This window comes from Mytilus edulis, chromosome 10 (genome assembly GCF_963676685.1).
Source record: "Mytilus edulis chromosome 10, xbMytEdul2.2, whole genome shotgun sequence".
NCBI lineage: Eukaryota > Metazoa > Mollusca > Bivalvia > Mytilida > Mytilidae > Mytilus > Mytilus edulis.
Genome location: NC_092353.1, coordinates 16982513 through 17003314, shown reverse-complemented (window position 1 = coordinate 17003314; position 20802 = coordinate 16982513). Strand labels below are relative to the sequence as shown.

General features: G+C 34.2%; 1 protein-coding gene and 2 long non-coding RNA genes across 5 annotated transcripts in view; 2 read left to right on the top strand and 1 right to left on the bottom strand.

The window, feature by feature from the left end:
- LOC139490507 (uncharacterized) overlaps positions 1 to 16848 on the top strand; it is a 47843-nt gene extending 30995 nt beyond the window's left edge. Inside the window, exon 3 of the long non-coding RNA XR_011656356.1 lies at positions 16740 to 16848. This is a non-coding gene — a long non-coding RNA (uncharacterized lncRNA). The remainder of the gene's footprint in view (positions 1 to 16739) is intronic.
- LOC139490504 (uncharacterized) overlaps positions 1 to 20802 on the bottom strand; it is a 154580-nt gene that overhangs the window by 96475 nt on the left and 37303 nt on the right. The window contains exons 4-5 of one of the 3 annotated variants that reach the window (XM_071277282.1): positions 16522 to 17239; positions 12410 to 12496 (exon numbers count right to left, since the gene is read on the bottom strand). In XM_071277282.1, the coding sequence (XP_071133383.1) occupies positions 12410 to 12496; positions 16522 to 17196 (762 nt within the window). In that variant the 5' untranslated portion in view covers positions 17197 to 17239. Of the gene's footprint in view, positions 1 to 880; positions 963 to 12409; positions 12497 to 16521; positions 17240 to 20802 lie in introns of those variants that run through there. The other 2 variants (XM_071277283.1, XM_071277284.1) reach the window with 2 other exon arrangements.
- Positions 1525 to 2227, top strand: LOC139490508 (uncharacterized). The gene is made up of 2 exons (XR_011656357.1): positions 1525 to 1625; positions 1862 to 2227. It is a non-coding gene; the product is annotated as an uncharacterized lncRNA (long non-coding RNA).

Sequence of the window (20802 nt, the reverse complement as noted above, 5' to 3'; positions counted from 1 at the left end):
TCCAGAAATGTTATTATTGCTTGAATTAGTAAAGATAATGCAATTTCCGCCATTTTATTAAGGTCAAAAACAGTCTACCCTTCCCAGAATGATTATCAGTCCTAAATCCACTTTGGCCGGCAAAAGTATGTAAGCACATGCTGCCCCAGTTTGTGTTTTTCAAATCATATGACTGTCATGTGACATGGTTTTACATTTAAGCGGGAATCACTGTAGAACAAATGATCGTCGCTTATATAATTTTCTATTGTTTATCGATTTTTTTCATTCATTGTACGAAGTATACATTGATAAATGTTTTAATGTCAATGTTGTTTTATGAATGCAATTATTTCTTATTTTCAAGTATATGGAATATATATGTCACTTTGATAAATTTTGAACAATTTTATATAAAATTTGAAATAAAATATAGGTTACATTTAAATTAAAGAAAAAAATTGTGTTGCTATCAACATGATCATAAAAGTGACTGTAAATGTCAAAATTTGTTATTAAAATTAAATTTGTTGAATAGTGTTAACTTTAAATTATCCGGATTGAAGCAATTTTTCGAACATCAGGTACACTGCAAGTGGTTTTTACTGGTTTGTTTATAGTGCGTCATTACTGGTACCCATCATAAGTTGACAGTCCGTTTGTAATGTTAGCAAACATGATTTTTATTGCTTTTACTGTTTCAAAAATCAACTGTTTAATGATTGAAATACATTAACAAGTCATCAATCTTTCATTCTGTTCCGTGTTTCTTTTTCTTTTAAATGGTAGATTAAATGCAGAGACAAACACAACGTTAGGTGCGTCATTACTGGTTCCTCGGGGATATGATACACACACCTGTCGTGTGTATAGTTGGTGTTTGAAAATTTCTCTTACATACATTTGTTTTCCTAAATTCGTCATCGTGATTTGTTTCATGTTTTACTCTTTTTGTGTTCTTCTCCGGAAGTCAGAGTGTTCACGTTTCTGACTGGAATCCATCTATGATAATTACCTTTTTCTGTTTAAAAAACATGAGAGAGAACCAGTCTGGGGCGTGTTTTTTTGTTCTTCGGTAGTGAGTCTGAAGAGGTTCATTTCTGGTGGTTTTTTTCATTGGGAAGAGCGATTCAAAATAATGTCGTCAATCATCGATACCTTTAGATTTTACAAATTCCATTATACTGATTCAAATTTGTCAACAAATCCTCCAAGAACCCGGACCGTTCGCGCCCATCCATGTTCGCACCCACTCATGTTCAATTAACTTCGCCCCTTTCACGATACGTATACGTCGATCCGTGCATTTGCATTATTCACGTATCAGGATACGTGCACGGATCGACGTATACGTATCAAACAGATTTGTTTACAATAATGATTTTACCCCGATCTCAATTAAAATAAAATGCTTTATATAATATTTTCATCGGGACCAACTTGACTTTATTTATCCTTTCCTCATATACGTGTTATACGATACGTCGATACGGATACGCCAGCAAATACTTGATTAATGCAAATGCTCTAATGCGAACGTGTAGGTGTCAGACCACCAATTAAAAATCCCTATCTGTTCAACCAAATTTTGCAATTTTCACAGCTTTCTAAATATTTTACCTTAAGTTTAACTTCAAGGAAACCAGGTATGAGGGCCCTCATGGGGTTTTTGATTATGTGATTACTTGGCCGTTTTTTTAATGATTATTTGATTATTAAGCCAAATATTTCATGATTATTTGATTACCTAGGACTGTATTTTTAGTTTATGATTATTTGATTACTAAAGATAAGCAAATATTTAATGATTATGTGATTATATTGGCAAAAAAATGGTGATTATGTGATTACTAGGACCCCCCCCCCCCATGAGGGGCCTCAGGTATATCCTGAATTGTACATGTATCACCTTCCTACATGCCAATTTTCAACCAATGTTTAAAGTCTTGTAACAAATTTCTGATTTTGAAAAGACAGGTACTACCAAAATAACTCCCGGTTTTCTGGAAATCTTAAATTAGTGTACTATGTAGCGCATTAATCCTGAATTTTTAATGCAAACTCATAGACAAGTGAATTTTGGCTCAAAATGGTCTAAATATATTTCCCTTTCACCAAAAGTTTCATTTCTGCAAATTTGTTGGTTAGTTTAAGTAAACAATGACACCAAAAGCACTATTTTGTGTCAAAGTAGGACTACTTTTACATACGTTCTAAATTGAAGGGAGTAATTGGTGGTCTGACACCTGTAGGGTGCGAAAGTGTACTGGGCGCGAACGGACCTGATACCTGAGCCTGACCTGATACCTGAGTCTGATACCATCAGTATCTGTATCCAATGTATTTCTGCCAATATAGGCACACCTCCGTTATATGGAGTAAAACAATAAAAGTAGTTTCACATACCACCGCAATAGTATAGAATATTAATCTATCAATATATTTACACTATGAGCATTATGTACACAGTTCACAGTTCAAATTACGATACTTATTTATCCTTTTATGTGTAAAAGATAAAAATTGTCTGTATACTATTAAAATAGGAATATAAAAATTCTATTTATAATATTTAGCCCAGGCGATCTGCAAAAACCCTATTTGACCTTTCTAACTGACTTTAAAGTTCATCTTCCTCCTACTACTTATCAAGTCCATTTTTGAAAGTATTTCATATCTCTTATTGTGTAAATTATATATTAATTGTCTACACAGAGGTTCAATTCTACAGCTTATATCATTTTCTGACTCAACACTGCCAGCATAGTGGAATGGATTAATAATTGGTTGCAAAATGTCTAGCTGAATATTAGAATGTTGCAAAGCAAGAAGCTCACCACATTTACATACAATGTTTTTCAATATTGGTGTACGAATTTGATCTAGTGCTCTACAACACAGCAAAAAGTGTGATAGCGATTCTTCTGCCTGGTCACATAATTTACAAGTTGGATCAACGTTGCCTTGCCGAACACCTTGTTTTATTTTAAAGTAATCTTCTGAAAAGCTATTGTCCCATTTAACACATGAAACTGCATTTTGGTATAGATTGTCTATCAATAAGATTGATTGATTTGAAAAACCATATTGATGAAGTCTTTTAATTAAGTTTGCATGAACCACTACACCGAAGGCAGATTTTGCATCCAGGAGGCCTATATATGTTGGGCGTTTACGATCTTTATTCTCTCTTTCAAATTCTTCTTCTATAAGTTCACAAAGTAATGGTGATGAATTTTCTGTGAAACCTCTTTGTAACGGATTTTGACATATTATTATTTTACAGTTCTCTCTAATTTTTAGTATCGTCTCGATTACTTTTGAGAATGTTGGTGTTACAGTAATTCCTCTGTAGTTTTTCGCATTTTTACAGTCGCCTTTTTTTTTAAATACCGGAAAGAGGGTTCCAATTTTGAGTGAATCAGGAATAAAATGTTTTTCAAAAGACTTGTTGATTAAAGTTTGTAAATATGTTAAAAGATTGACACCGCCATGGATAATATTTTCAGCTCTAATGCCATAGAAATCTGCTGCTTTGTTTCGGTTCAAACTGTTTATAGCTTTTAAAAATTTCTTCCTGTGTTACATCAACATGTATAAAATGCTCACTGCAGAGTTCAATGATGTTTTTATATTCATTTTCTGTAGTCTTTAAATAATTTGAATCAACATTTTCATCAAGAGTGTTTTCTGCTAATTGTCCAAAATGTATTTTCCAACCCTCCATTATTTGCTCTGGCGTGTTATAAATGTTGGCACCTACATTAAGCTCATCTATACGTCTGGATAGTTTTTCACGTTGCTTGTTGATAAGTTTATAGAAGAGAGTTTTGTTTATGATCTTGCTTCAATAATTTCATTTCTTTCTTGTATGCGTTTTTGTGCAACTTCTAGTCTACAAATCTTTTTCAATTCCTGTGTCGTAATTTTCTTTTCAAGTAGAAAAGGATCTAAACAATCAGTTGGCCGTCCTTTTGCTTTCCAATAATAAAATGCTGATTTCTTGTTCCTAATAGCTTTCAATATTTCGTCAGACATTACTTTTAATTTAGGTTTATTCTTTCGAGTTTTTGGTTTTTGTGCGATCTCATTGCTGGCTTTTGCTGTTACAGCAGTTATATCATGAAAACCTGTTTCTATATCAACTTTTGTATTTATGTCTTGTAGAGATGTAATAAGTCCCTCATTAATTATCTCAGTATACTTGGACAAGTTTGCTTTCTCCCATTCAATTTTCATTTTAGGCTTAAATTCTGTTTTTGTATTTGAACTCTTAGTTATTTTGAAATCCAGAGACAAAAGAAGAGGATAATGGTCAGATACATTACCAGTAAACTCACATTTCTTAATATTAATGATTGATTCTTTAAACGTTTCTTGAAAAAGTATATAGTCGATTGCAGTACAATCACTCCCATTAGCACTAATGAATATTTTTCCAATATTTTTTGTACATAGAAAGTGTTCGTCCATAAATGACACTATATATTTCTGTCTTATCGAATCATTAGATCCAAAGATTTCATCATTAAAATCACCACCTATTATTATTTGGTGTGTTAGTTCATAGGTTGTCAATATTTCATTCAATAGATCTATACATTCTTGAAATTCTGTTTGACTATTTGTTGAACACCATTGATCTCAATGCATTGTATTCGATTATTCCCTGTTGACAGTGGAGTGACTATGGAGTCAAGATTTTTCTTCCAAAGTATAGCCGTCCCACCATAGCCTCTTGGCATTCTCCATAGAGTAATTGGGTCGCTGGAGTCTACTGCTTTACCAACACCCTTATAATCAAGTAGAATGTCATTCAACATCTTTTACTGACAGTGGAAGAACCAGTGTTCTTGAAGTAGATAAATGTCAATAGAGTCGTTTAATTCATCAAATAGTGGACCACAGGTTAAAATGTTCTAACTAGCATATATTTGTTTAGGGGCCAGCTGAAGGACGCCTCCGGGTGCGGGAATTTCTCGCTACATTGAAGACCTGTTGGTGACCTTCTGCTGTTGTTTTTTTCTATGGTCGGGTTGTTGTCTCTTTGGCATATTTCCCATTTCCATTCTCAATTTTACAGTTAAAATCTAAAATCTTTAATACATATTTACAGTTTTTAGCCTTCTCTCCTATGGGTCTAGGTTTAATTGTTATATTTTTGGACAGACGAGGCTGTGTTGGTATAAAAAATGCATGTCACTATTGTTTACTTCATAGCTTATGGGTTCACCTTCGAGGGAGATGTGGAACCAGTTGGGATCACTTTTTCCTATACTCTGTTGAATGTTAACCACTTCTTTATCATTCCTGTATGATTCATTTGAGTGTGAAAGTTCGGTCTTGTTAACATTCTTTTGTTCAGTTGGAAGTATTTCAACTAAGTTTTCTTTACATATGTTTCTATCATCGTTGAGGTCAGGGTGAAAGTTAACTGAGTGATTAAATTCTATATCTTGTTCCCTGTTTTGAATGTGACCATATTGGTAGTAAGCATTTGAGTATTGATGACTTGGTAGCACATGAGATGTATTGTGAAAAACAGGTTAGTCATAAGATGAGAATTGATGATTTGGACGTTGAGTTGTAACGTATGGTTGATTTGAATGCTGATTTGGAGAGTATTGGTGTGGTTGCACAAATGATTTTTGCTGATAAAACGATTGTTGACTTGGATTAAACTGTTCAGAATTAGATCTATTACAGCTGTTGTTGAGAAGTTTGTTGAGTTCTTCATCCACTTTACCAAGTACATAGTTGGTGACTTTGTCTCTAATTCCCACTATGAACTTATCACTTGAAGTACTATCATGACTAACTTTGTTTTCTGTGTTAGGGGTAATGTGGAAAGTCCCACCGTTTCCCTGTGTAGTCTTATAGGCTTCTAGTGTCTCAATTCTTGTGAATAGATTTTTTACGGTCTGTTCCAACTCTAGGTTTCTTGTTTCAGCTTTAAATAGCCTATCCAACACTTTAGTTTTCTCTGACATGTTTTCATTAATAGCAGTCTCCTTCAGCTTCAACTGTTCATCTTTTTTTCGCAGTCTCTGTTCTAGTTGTCGAAGTTCTTTCATTTTAATTTTCTGAAATTCGGAATTTGCACTGGTTTCATTTTGATCTTGTGCAGTGGAATTGTTGGTATTTGAAAGAGTATTACTTGTTGTTAGATTTTCCTCATTCTTTTCTGTATGTTGCGTTGGACTGCAATCAATTTTGTTGCCTACTGATAAACGTTCTGCATCTATTGTTTTAGTCGTAGTTTGCTGATCTTGTGTAATAACCGGTTGTACAATATCACTTTGGTCTTTGAGCCCTAGACAAGCACAGCAGGTGTGTTTGGTGGTATTCAGACAAGTACTATGAAATTTCATCAGACAAATAGAACAGCAATCTACCTTGTTTAGTATTGATAAATCACACGCATGACAGTTCAGTACATTTTCTTCTTGTAAAAGGGACTCAGCTAAAGTTATGTCTTGTTTATCATTCGCCTCCAATGCCTTAATAATATTGTTGGTTTTAACTTTTTTGAGAGTACAAACTGTACATACATCAGTGAAATTCTTTCTTTTTACATTTTTTACATCATCTTCAGAGAATTTTTCACAATCATAATGTACCCAATGACCATAGATGCAAAGAACTGCTTTTGTTCTACAATTTCTGTTACATTTGTGACATCTTTCCCCTTGATTTAGATTTTGCGCTAAACCAGTTTGCGAATTTGAAGTATTTGATAATCCTAGACCAGATTGTAGCGTTGCAATTGCCTCTTCAAGTTGTTCCGCGAGCTTTCTGTTACCTTTCTCTATGTTTATCTTTACACCAGATATCTTGGTGTCAGACATTATACTGTGTATTTTTGTAATGTCACATAGTTCAAATCTTTTTGAGTTTTTACCACTTATCAACAAGGTACACTTTGTTATATAGGCATTTATAGTAAAGCTTTTCTTTGATGTATCAGTAATACTATATGTTATTTGAACATTATTACCCACATTGTCGGTTTTTAGTTTTAATATATTTTATAATGATGAGTCTTATGTAGACGAAACGCGCGTCTGGCGTACTAAATTATAATTATGTCACCTTTGATAACTATTAACACCACTGGGTCGATGCCACTGCTGGTGGTCATTTCGTTCCCGAGGGTATCACCAGCCCAGTAGTCAACACCGAAATGAATATCAATAATGTGGTCATTTTTATAAATTTCCTGTTTACAAAACTTTGATTTTTTTTGAAAAACTAAGGATTGTCTTACCCCAGGCATAGATTTCCTTAGCCGTATTTGGCACAGCTTTTCGGAATTTTGAATTCTCAATGCTCTTTAACTTTGTACTTGTTTGGCTTTATAAATATTTTGATATGAGCGTCACTGATGAGTCTTTTGTAGACGAAACGCGCGTCTGGCGTACTAAATTAAAATCCTGGTACCTTTGATAACTATTATGAACTTATTTGAACCTTTCATCATCAATTGCTTCTTCTGTTGAATCCTTTCAGATTTTTCCTCAACACCGTGTTATTTTTATAAAGGGTTGTGGCATCTTTTTTGTTTTGAAAGGGAAGACACTCCTTACTAATTACCCCATATGGTAACTAACCATGTATGTCATGTATGGTAACTAACCTTATATTATTTTAGGACACCCTATATCAAATATACATAGTCAACACGTGTAGTCCTTCGACCAATCATCTCTCTATAAATCTAAAGGAAGTAAGATAAGAAACTTTATCTTACCTCCTATACATTTCTATGAATATGATTGATTAAAAGCAACCGCATGGAGACCCGTGCATATTCCTTATAAGGTTAGTAGGCGGGGCTTAATGCAATACACGGTTAGTAGTGGTGTTACTTCCTTTTATAAAAACAACACGAGGAAAAATCTTTAGATGGAATTGTTGTTGAACGATTGAAATTAATTCATAAAACATATGTAAAGCTAACAAAGTTGTTATTGTTAGCATTTGTTTTTGTATGGACCAAAGGAAGTAGGTTCTTAATACTAAAGCCCTGGTCACAACAGATCGTACGATTATTTGCCGTCAGTGGAAGATCTATAAAATAGTTGTCGTGGCTCTGTCGTGAAAAAATAAAAAAATGTATTTTGAGTGGTCACATCAGCTACGACATGTCCACAATGGTTCTACGATGGATACAAGACAGACAAAAATAATTGTTTATGTATTGTCGTGGGTTTGTCGCAATTCGGTCGTGCAACAGTCGTGCGACAAGCGTACGACAATCGTGAATTGTTTGGGTCTATTTTTCAGGTTTTCATGTCATGGGATGCGCAGGTTACTGTCGTGTCACTGTCGTGCCACTGTGATGCGAAGGGCGTCTCTCAGCAAATTAAAGCTATTCACGGAAATATGCCAGGCTCTATCCGCATGAATCCAACGAAATTACCGGCAGATTCCCGCTAAAACTTATGCATCAGTGTAACTTACTGCCCAAACATCATGCGCCGTTCGATCCATGGCCTAACCCACCAATGTCAGGCGTTTAGCTTGTTCCTATACTGGTCACGGGCTGGAATCAACGCTAACATGACCACATTTTGCTCTGATTGGAGTCCGGCAAAGAGCCTATTAGGCAGGGCCAAGCATAATCGTTCTGATGTAATTGCCATCCTCTTTTTAAACGGTAGACGGTGTTTTCCAAACATTCATTCCAGCCGAATTGCATTCTTCTAAGTAAAACGAAAATATGTTGCACGACGAACGTACCACCGTCGTACGAAAGACAATCAATGTTGTGCGAGCATCGTACGAAATTTGGTATTCGTGAGACAATCGCGCGACTGTATCACGAGTGTCTTGCAACAGTTGCGAGATGTTCTTACGACAATCGTGCGACGATTGTTTTATTGAAATGGTGTATGTTGGTACCCACGACAATGAGTTTATCGCACTACAGTCGCATGACTGTGGTAAGACACTATCTCGACACCCACAGGACGGTGACACGACAAGAAAATCGTAGAGCAAAAAAGGTGCATGTCCAATTTTTGTCCCACGACAGCGTCACGATGCTCAAAATATCGTGCGGCTGTCGTGCGATTGTCGTACGACGATCACAGATGACCCGCGATTTGCCAAAATTGCATGACATGGCTCTGAATAGATGTGTCGTGGGTTCGTTGTGACCAGGGCTTAACGGCAGTGAAGACTTGATCACTTTGTTAGGTCACTAGTCTAAATACCATATGTTAAGATATAAGTAGTTGACTCTGTAAGATAAATTCGTTACATAGTGTGCTAGTGACCTAATACAATACTTATCTGACCTCATATGGAATATACTGACCACATATATACCATATTATGTCACTAGCACACTATGTAACTAATATTTATATATAAATGTGTTAGTCAAATGCGTTTTTTTAAAATATACTTTTTCACTTTTTTTTTTTCGATGAATAATGAAAATTTCAGGGCAGATAGATCTTGACCTGATAAACAATTTTACCCCACTTCAGATTTGCTCTAAATGCTTTGGCTTCAGAGCTATAAGCCATCATCTACATTTCACCCCTATGTTCTATTTTTAGCCATGGCGGCCATCTTGATTGGTTGGCCGGGTCACGCCACACATTTTTTAAACTAGATACCCAAATGATGATTGTGGCCAAGTTTGGTTAAATTTGGCCCAGTAGTTTCAGAGGAGAAGATTTGTGTAAAAGAATACTAAAATTTTTGAAAAATGGTTAAAAATTAACTATAAAGGTCAATAACTCCTTACGGGGTCAACTGACAATTTTGGTCATGTTGACTTATTTGTAGATCTCATTTTGCTGAACATTATTGCTGTTTACAGTTTATCTCTTTCTATAATAATATTCAAGATAATAAGCAAAATCTGCAAAATTTCCTTCAAATAACTAATTTCGGGGCAGCAAACCACTAACGGGTTGTTCGATTTGTCTGAAAATTTCACGGCAGATAGATCCTGACCTAATAGACAATATATCCCCATGTCAGATTTGCTCTAAATGCTTTGGTTTCAGACTTATAAACCAAAATCTACATTTAACCCTATGTTCTATTTTTAGCCATGGCGGCCATCATGGTTGGTTGGCCGGGTCACGCCACACATTTTTTAAACTAGGTACCCCAATGATGATTGTGGCCAAGTTTGGTTAAATTTGGCCCAGTAGTTTCAGAGGAGAAGATTTTTGTAAAAGTTTATGGACGACGGACGCCAAGTGATCAGGTCAGGTGAGCTAAAATTGAAGCTTTCGGTGGCCGGGTGGTACCTTTTCACGTCAGTTTGAATCTAGCGTCGTACTACAGTACATGATATATAAGACATGAATATGTTATTTTTTACAGATCAGCTAAATTATCTATAGTAAAGGATCCTACAAATTAATGTTAGATACAGTCACAGAAATAGTTATATTTATAAGTACGTCTGAACCAATGACAGCTCAACAACAGATTTATCCATCGGATCACCAGCAGTGATGATGATACATGGCTGTGTACATTCTGTATATACAACTCGTTAAACATCAACCCAACAATGTTAGATCTGTAAGTTTGCTTTCGTAATTTTTTTGTTCTTCCGTCGCCAGGATTCGAACCCATGCTACTGAGATATCGTGACACCAAAACGCCTGCACCGTAACCGGCGCGCTAGACCACACGACCATCTGGGCTTCATAAAAATGAAGCTTTCGGTGGCCGTGTGTTACCTTTCCACGTCAGTTTTAATCTAGCGTCGTACTACAGTACATGCAATATAAGGCATGAAGATGTTATTTTTTACAGATCAGCTAAATTATCTATAGTTAAGGATCCTACAAATTAATGTAAGATACAGTCATAGAAATAATTATATTTATAAATACGTCTGACCCAGTGACAATATGTAGCATACATTGTACGTGTACATACGAAGTACCAGTATCAATAGTATTCACTACAGTACCGTTATTACAGTAATTTCCCATCATACTACTAGTATATAACCGTGGGAAATTATAGATATCAGCACAGCAATGTTAAATCTGCAAATTTGAGGAAGCAAATTTTTGTTCTTCACTCGCCGGGATTCGAACTCATGCTATTGGGAGAGGGGGAGGGGTAGAAAGGGTCCTAATCCCGAAATCCCGGGCTTAAAACACTGACGGTTATTGAGGTCCCGAATTTAAATAAATCTAAATCCCGACATCCCAAAATTCGAAAAAAAATTCCCGGATCCCGAAAGGGTAATTCCCGACATCCCGGGCTTAAAAACACCCGATCCCGGAGTCCCGATAAAGGTCCTCTCACCCAGATTTTGGGATATCATGACACACCGCCTGCACCGTCAGCGGTCTAGACCACTTGGCCACCGTGACTGAACTAGCATACAGCTTTCTAGCTACGGCCCAATTTGACCTTTCTTCGTCAGAAGAATCTAGAGTTGTAACACAGTACAAGATATATTGTTATCTCTGTTACACTATGACAAGTTCAATGTGGAGTATACAGTCTTAAAGTGATGGTAAATGTAACTGTGAAACATAACTAGCTTTCGGCAGATTTTTGCCTGGATGTTGAGATGAAGGTTTGATGTATTATAAAACCGCGTGTTCTAACATCAGTATATGAATTACCCTTTTTAGACTTGATTAAGGATGTTCGCTTGTCATGTTTTGGGGATTTTTTGTCAGATTTTCGGAATTCTCTGGATTTATCCATTTGAATGCCTTAACAAAATTGGCCAATTTACCCCCATTTTTCTTTTTATAAATCTTTTACAAGTATAATACTTAACACTTTGTAACTTTAACGCGTGTCATCTCGATAACCACCAACCCTGTCATATTCTCACTTTGCTTTTGTAGCCTGAAGTTTATTGCAATCCATCTGTAATTTGACTGGCTGTCTAAATAATGTACGTCGTCAATGAAAGTATCTTATGGTTTTAGGTAGTATGGTTGGCATGGGACCGGTTCTAGGAGAGTACCTTGGTACATACCCTATGTTATTGAGACATTGTTTGCTGCATTCCATCCATGAAAACTGTTCAATATAAATGGAAAGCAGATTCCAAATTAAAGTAAGTACACAAATATTGTTTAATGCCATATAATAATGCCATATAACAGTTAAACTGTTATATGGCATTAAAAAATATTTGTGACTGATTGATTTTGTTTCGGCGATGTGTTTCCTTATTTAATAGTTTGAATGCTTAACCAGATTAACGTGATCAGTTTTATTTGGTTGTTATTGTCGTTTACCATCTGATTTTTTCTGGATTATTTGTTTAAGATATATTTGTGCCATACTAATGCTTTCTGTCATTGCATTTAATTTTATGAGTTATACACTTATACTATCCGCGCCGGTTGCATTTTGAGGGTTGACGCTGTTCAGTAGTTTTAATTCAACATGTATTGACACGTTTAGATGGATTTACCCCTTTATTAGATACAGGACAAGATTCTGATGTAATTACTGACTGAAACTGTTCATTCAGGAAGCTAGCATTTTCATTGAGCAATATCTGTAATGAGATTGACAATTTGTTTAATAGAGAAACTATCTGATTTATCTGTGCTAATTGATTTTAAATAATGTTAGTTTTTGTTGCCGGGGTTTTCTTGATTTAAAAAAAGGGGAAGACACATATGAAACGAAAACCAACAATAACTTAATATTACACAGCCAACTAAGATTGAGACCTATGAGTCCCACACAAACGAGTGATATGAACAAAGATGCTTCAGATGGATAAGCACTGACTGCTCTGCACGAGGCCCGTATCATTCAAGTAACTAAACATCCTTCAAAAGTCATTCGCAATTGAGGAAAAGATGAAAGGGTTGCAGTTATGACAAATGGAACACATCTGTATAAGAAATGGCAATCTCTGACACAAATATTTCCTGACGGTCAACCAAATCATAATGGCGTCCTGGAACGAAGGAAACATTTCAACTTTTCCATTTGGAACACTTGTTGTCAATGTTTTCATGCAACCGATATTCTACAAGAAAGTAGGGGAAAAGATAGAAATGAAATAATATATCAATTTGGAGATATATAATTATTCAATATGGAGTCGCAGCTGGCATGTTGCTTCACAGAAAAAGGAAAGACCACAAAGGAAAAAAATAATAACCTCTTTTGTTGTAAAGTTAAGTTCTCAACTGACCCTCATTGTCAATTTCTTACTGCAAGTCAAGATATAACACAGACAGTGAGATTAATATGACTAGTATTCTGTATTTTAACAGCATTTGGAGAGATGCAGTTCAAAGGTCACCAAGTTTATAATTCAGTGAAAAAATATCATCTAGATAACACTAAGCGAAGATTAAATGTTAATGTCAGCCTATTTTCATTTTTCTCGATAAACTTCTGTGTGTAATCTTCTTCGGTAGCAGCGGGACACAGACTATCCATTATGTGTTGAAAAACGTGTCCACAAAATATGGGATCAATGAAAACAAACCCAACATTTTAGACGTTGTAACTACCTATTTGTATGCTGCTATGTATGGAAGAGAGGGACAAAAGATACCAGAGGGACAGTCAACCTAATAAAACGAAAACAAACTGACAACGCCATGGCTAAAAATAAAAAAAGACAAAAAGACACACAATAGTACACATGACACAACATAGAAAACTAAAGAATAAGCAACACGAACCCCACCTAAAACTAGGGGTGATATCAGGTGCCCTGAAAGGGTAAGCAGATCCTGCCCCACATGTGGCACTCGTCGTGTTGTTCATGTTATAAGAAATCCGGTAAATAGTCTTAATTCGGTAGGTAATATTATGAAAGGGAAGGGTATTGTAGTTACGACGCAAGGAACTGATCTTGTTAGGACGACACATTTGTATAACATTGGTTTGTAATAGTCTTCCACATAAGTGTTCCAAATTTGTTAGTTGTTGGTTGTATCAAAAACAAATATATTTAAGTTCTTATTTTTTTCATTTTATCTTTTAGGTTCTAGTAAAGATAGAATTTTACGATGTGTGAACTTAAAATTCACAAGCAACAACAACGCAGCTGCTAGCAAACATTAATGTAAATGTAGGTAATGATTTCTGATAATGCGAGAGAGGATGATAGTTGGACCCGTGATACAGAGTGAATTCTTATAATGAGAGAGAGGATAATGTATTTGCCTTGAATGATCAAGAATTCTCTCATCATAGTTTGACAAATTTATCCAAGCGAGCTAATCATATTTTTTCTGCTTGTGAGGTATTTCATTTTCACATGGGAAACTCTATAAAAAATGTACGACAAAAGATACAACTTCTCGTTTTCGATTGTTATTTTTTTCGTAGTAGGGTAGTGATATTCCTTAGCCTTTTTTCTCTGTTTATTTCAAACGTTACTGCTAAGCCCGTGTTTAAGTGACATTTTAGATTTCAAAGAACTATGTAAAACTGGACAATTATGAAACCCGAAGGGGTTTTGATAATAGTTATCAAAAGTACCAGGATTATAATTTAGTACGCCAGACGCGCGTTTCGTCTACATAAGACTCACCAGTGACGCTCAAATCGAAATATTTATAAAGCTAAACAAGTACAAAGTTGAAAAGCATTGTGGATCTAAAATTGAAAAAAAAGTTGTGCCAAATACGGCAAAGGTAATCTATGCCTGGAATAAGAAAATCCTTAGTTTTTCGAAAAAAAATCAAAGTTTTGTAAACAGGAAATTTATAAAAATGACCACATGATTGATATTCATGTCAACACTGAAATGTTGACTCCTGAGCTGGTGATACCCTCGGGGACGAAACGTCCACCAGCAGTGGCATCGACCCAGTGGTTTAAATAGTTATCAAAAGTAACATGATTATAATTTAGTACGCCAGACGCGCGTTTCGTCTACATAAGACTCATCAGTGACGCTCAAATCGAAATATTTATAAAGCCAAACAAGTACAAAGTTGAAGAGCATTGAGGATCCAAAATTCCAAAAAGTTGTGCCAAATATGGCAAAGTAAATCTATGCCTGGAATAAGAAAATCCTTAGTCTTTCGAAAAAATTCAAAGTTTTGTAAACAGGAAATTTATAAAAATGACCACATTAGTTTTCTCGTTTGAATTGTTTTACATTGTTTTATCGGGGCCTTTTATAGCTGACTATGCGGTATGGGATTTGCTCATTGTTGAAGGCCGTACGGTGGCCTATAGTTGTTAATGTCTGTGTCATTTTGGTCTTTTGTGGATAGTTGTCTCATTGGCAATCATACCACATCTTCTTTTTTATACATGATTGATATTCATGTCAACACCGAAATGTTGACTACTGGGCTAGTGACACTCTCGGGGACGAAACGTCCACCAGCAGTGGCATCGAACCAGTGATTTAAATAGTTATCAAAAGTACCAGGATTATAATTAAGTACGCAAGACCCGCGTTTCGTCTTTATAAGACTCACCAGTGACGTTCAAATCGAAATATGTATAAAGCCAAACAAGTACAAAGTTGAAGAGCATTGAGGATCCAAAATTACAAAAAGTTGTGCCAAATACGGCAAAGGTAATCTCTGCCTGGAATAAGAAAATCCTTAGTTTTTCGAAAAAAATCAAAGTTTTGTAAACAGGAAATTTATAAAAATGACCACATGATTGGTATTCCTGTCAATACCGAAATGTTGATTACTGGGCTGGTAATACCCTCGGGGACGAAACGTCCACCAGCAGTGGCATCGACCCAGTGGTTTAAATAGTTATCAAAAGTACCAGAATTATAATTAAGTACGCCAGATAACACTAATGACTAAAAACCTTTCATAAATTCATTCATAGATTCAAATATTTGGTTTGGAAGTTTGGATTAACCTATAGAAACCTTATTAAAAATAGGACATAACCTCCTAAATTTTATTATAATATTGTTTATAGGGCCCTTGTATTTTAGATACGAGTAAACTCATTGATTCTTTGAATTAACTTATTTTTAATTTAAACACTGTATTATACATATATTAGAATATTGTGCGAATCGTTATACCATTAAATATAGTTTTGGATGAAAAAGACATGTATAAAATGAATTGTATTACAGTTGTGAACACTTGTCAAATACATCCTTTTGGTAGTTATATTTTGGAATTGCGCAAGGTCAAGCTTTTTCTCGCTGTTTGTGACGTATAAGTCGTCTTTACATTAAATCAATCGGATGTGCATTGAATGATATTTTGGTCTTGGAAGATGTTTCAAACTGACTTTGAACTAGATTTCATTAACTTTCAAAATCGGTATTTAGTAATTTATATGTGTTTTGTTTTTAATTTGTTTATGTGTGGTTCGTGCCGATTTAGTGAACAAAACACCTTTAAATCGATCATTGCTGTTTATTTTTATGATTTCTGTGTAGCACCAATGACCCAGGATAATTATTTATAATGACAGGATTGAGTACTTACAAATATTAAAAAAACAAATACCAGATAGTAAGAGATCCTATACTTATCTGGTCATGTTCGTTATTTGGGATTTGCCTCTACAATTTGATCATGAACCGTACGCTTTGTCTTAATTTGTAATGATTACCTCAGTCTTATCCGTAGTAGTTATTACTGAATGCAAGGCTTGTTGGCACCATGCTGAGGTGGAATATCGTTCCAAATCATTCATTCCTTTCGATTCCGAAGTTAAAAAGTTATGTTTCTTCATACAATAGACATTCGTTTCATGTTCATAATAACAGTTGACAATGTCTATCAATTCTTTTATCTTAAATATAGAAAAATCCTGAGGATATTTTTCAGATAGAGCCTGTTTGTAGCAGTTGAGAGTTGGTGAAGTACACAATAGGTTTAAGTCAAGATGAATATTCACAAGACACACATATTTACAAAGCAAAAAGCTAAAACTGATTGAAAATAAAACCTTTGAGTTCTTTAAATTATCAGCATCGATACAAATAATGCCACCGTTGAATGCCGTTACTACAGTCATATAACTGATAGTTTGAGCAAGAATAGGAAATTCATATCTAAAACACCACATTGAATTGATGATCTTCGGTAATTGCGCCATATGCATGTACTGTCTGACACTGAATTCGTTGATACATTCAAAAGAAGGATTCGACTCGTGTGTCAACCATGCAACCCCATTGTGCACAAGTTTGAAGCTTTTGACCATTTCCATGACATTTACGTCTTTATAAAATTTATCTGGTATCGTTGCTGACTGTAGCGGTGACTGATCAAGAAAACACATCTCAAATCTCTTTACACATTCTATGTTGTTTAAGGTATGTTTTCTGAAATGATAAAATATGATTATTTGCTTTTAATTTCATCAATGTAAACTGTCCTTTCTGTAGAGTAGTATTAGTATAGATTAAATTCATATTTCTTTGTAATTACTCTGAAATGTACAATGAATATGTTTGGCCATTTTTTACATTTACTTTTATTAAGTTCTTCTTTCCTTATACTTTTTACAGTTCCTATAAAGTATACATACATTACTTTTCTTTTTGAGAGATGATCATATATAAGACTGATTTCTGCTGCCAGTCTGAACTCGACCGCTGAACATAGTGTTGATAGCATACATGTCAAATGGTTCTTTAAAACAACTTGCGTCTCAAATACTACGATCTTATGCATTGAAGATGAATATGGTTTGAAATTTATAATTTTGGAGTAATCCCGAGAGCCACGAACTCGTCTTTGATATTGCTGTTGTACGCCTTTGACACAAACGTAATTAAACTTATTCAACAATAAAAAACTGAAGACACGAAAGTGCTTGTTATGTTATTTTTACACACTATTTATTTTTTAAATAAAAAGCACAGGTTCCTCTAAAGATATGCAATGACATAAAGCTTCTTCGAAGAGTTTTCACTTGGTTTGACGACATGGTACGATGGCCAATGAAACAACTTTTAACCGGATACTATAGCTTATTTGCGTAGAAGTTATCATTGAGACTTTCAAAAATGAGCAAAATCCATATCGTGAAGTAAGCTGAAATAATATCATTAAAAGTCAAAATAAACGAAGAAGACTTTCTGATCGACAAACATTTATTGAGTTTCGTGGATTTTTATTTCAAGACAACCGTTATTCCGATGGCTATCAAAGTATGCCTCCTTATTGTCCGAATTGGTTTTTTTTATTCATGTAAAAAACCCACTAAAAGAACCTACTCAAAGACAGAAAGAAAAAGAAAAACATCTTCCGATTTTTTTGGTTTCATTTTCGGATATATTAATGATGTCCTGTCACTACATTACCCATATTTCTTAAATCTGAGATATCTTGAGGTCAAGGATAATACCGAAACTGGAATTATTGCTTCATATCTTTGACGAAATTGGTGATTATAACTTTCCAATTGTCTACTTTCAATCTATTAGTTGTAAAACACACTCTCTCCATTCCCCATCGTATGACGTTTACACATTTTAATTTTTACGTTTCGCTCGTGCATGATCATATAACTAGATTACGGACTTGATGAGTAGATGCATGCCCCTTACACATTAAGGGCAAACGATACAGTTATGATCCCATATAATTTTGCTGGCAATTTGCATATAGGCTATTTTTTGCCTTATTAAATCAAATATGTAAGAAAAAAATATACATTCATGTGCTACTTTTTAAGTAAAATGAGGTCGAACTTTTATATATTTGCTCAAAATTCGGATTTGTGGACGTATTTTCCCTTTCGACATAAATACTTAACTTTTTTTTTAAAGATAAACACAATCTGTTTTTGTTAAATTATTTGTAGATTTTGTTTTATATAGATGTCCTTTTTTTGTGCATTTTGTTTTTTCAAATAATTCATATTTATAAAATGTTCATGAATGTAGAAAAAAAAAACAAAAAATTTTGCTGTATATTTATCAAATTAAAAAATTGCACTATTGACGTTTTCACGAAAATTGGCACACATAATCTTCTTACGTAATTAAATCAAATGGTGTTTTAAAAAAACCAGAAGGGTCCATGAACTCATTTTTAAGTTAAATAAGTTTGAATGACAAAAATCAGTCGAAAACTGCACCTTTTCCCGATAAGTAATAGTTATCGTCGCGAAAATAACAATTTACGTTAGCAACGTCATTACCTCCCTTGTAACTGTATCGTATGCCCGTAACTGCTCAAACAGAGTCATCAAGAGGAATGAATCAAATCGCAACTAAATAATTGTGACCTCACCATTACAAGCTGGTTGATCGATACTATTTGTTTGTATCTCAACTCACTACTGTTTTTGCCGTCTTAGATCTTTGACGTGACGATACCCAAATTGCATCTATTTTGACAGTTTTTTCGCCTACGTTTTTTTTTAAGATAAAGACAAAAAAAATCCATTCTGTGTTAATTTTGTAGCCGTATCCTTCTTTATTGTATAGGTAAACCTATTATTTTTTTAATCCCTATTGAGTCATAGAAAAATTCCAGATGTTTTGTTTTATATTTTTCAAATATTTAGAACAATTTGACATAATTTAGTACATGCTCACTATTAATTTTTCTTGAAATGGATGCTTGTAACATATTTATTTGATTCATTTTTAAAAGATAACTTTTTGTGAACGTCGCATGGCGGCGTTTTCGTACATTTTTCTTATACGAACTGTGAACGTTTAGTGTATATTTTAATATATTCACCTACTATTTTGTAAGACGTGTATAATGTCAAACAATCAAAATACAAATTGTTTAGTCTCAAAGAAAAATTTCTCAGCTGTTTCTGTCAAATAAGTTTAATTTGGGTATTCAGTGCAATTATGGAACAGTGACGTTAGATCTGTTATTTTACTGATGTGTATTATTGCGGATTGATATATTTGCATATATTTGGTCTTAAATACACAGTATGAGACGCTTATCCCTTCCACCATGTTCACATACCCGGTCTTATTCATTTTGAAGTGTTTTGTCTTCATAAACGAATTACATGGTTTAAACAGCTATAAACTACCATAGCCGAAGAAATAAGCGACGAAAAAAAAAGAAATTAGCGACGAAAAAAAGGTTTGAGATTCTGTACGGCAATAAGATTATTTTTCTTTAAGAACATAATTGTTTTTCGAAAAACAAATCTTAAAAGTCTACGTATCGGCTTAGTTGTTGCTGTCATTTTTAAAGTGAAATGTCGATTTCTAACAAGTAGGAACTTTTATCACTAAAAGACAGAAACTAAAAAACAGATTATTCTTTTTGTCGGATGTCATTTTTGAAAAATTGTACAAAAATTAACAATATATAAATAAAGTCAACCACAAGAGTCTTAGGTTCATTTGTCGTTCATCAGAATGGTAACAAGTATTTGTTAACAAATGTTAACGTCCATAAATTCATCCGCTGATAACTTAAAAAAAAAAAATTTAAAAATGCGTATTATATTATATGACATTTATTTTCTTTTATTTTCTATATGTATGTAGATTTGAAGATGATCAATCAGCTATTTCACTTATATGATTTGAAGTTGAAAAAAAGTTTATGTACATGATTTTTTTTTTTTTTTATATACAGTTTTGATTTAAAAGAGAGAAAAAACGATATTGTTAGAAAATGTATACAATAACACCGTTACAAACCCAATCCCAATTGTATATTCTTGTACTTGTCTGAAATAAAACGATTTGTATCTGTCACATTTTGCGGCGTTGACAATTCGTGTGACGTGAAGTTTATAACTCGTTTGTGGTGTTCTGGTGTACTGTTTTTAACTCATAAGAGGTGTCCGTTGTTATTCTGTGGTTAACATGTTGTCATGTACTACTTGTATTATATTATTTATTTATGTATTTCTCTGTATTAAGTGTTCTTGCATTTATTTGTACTTTATTCC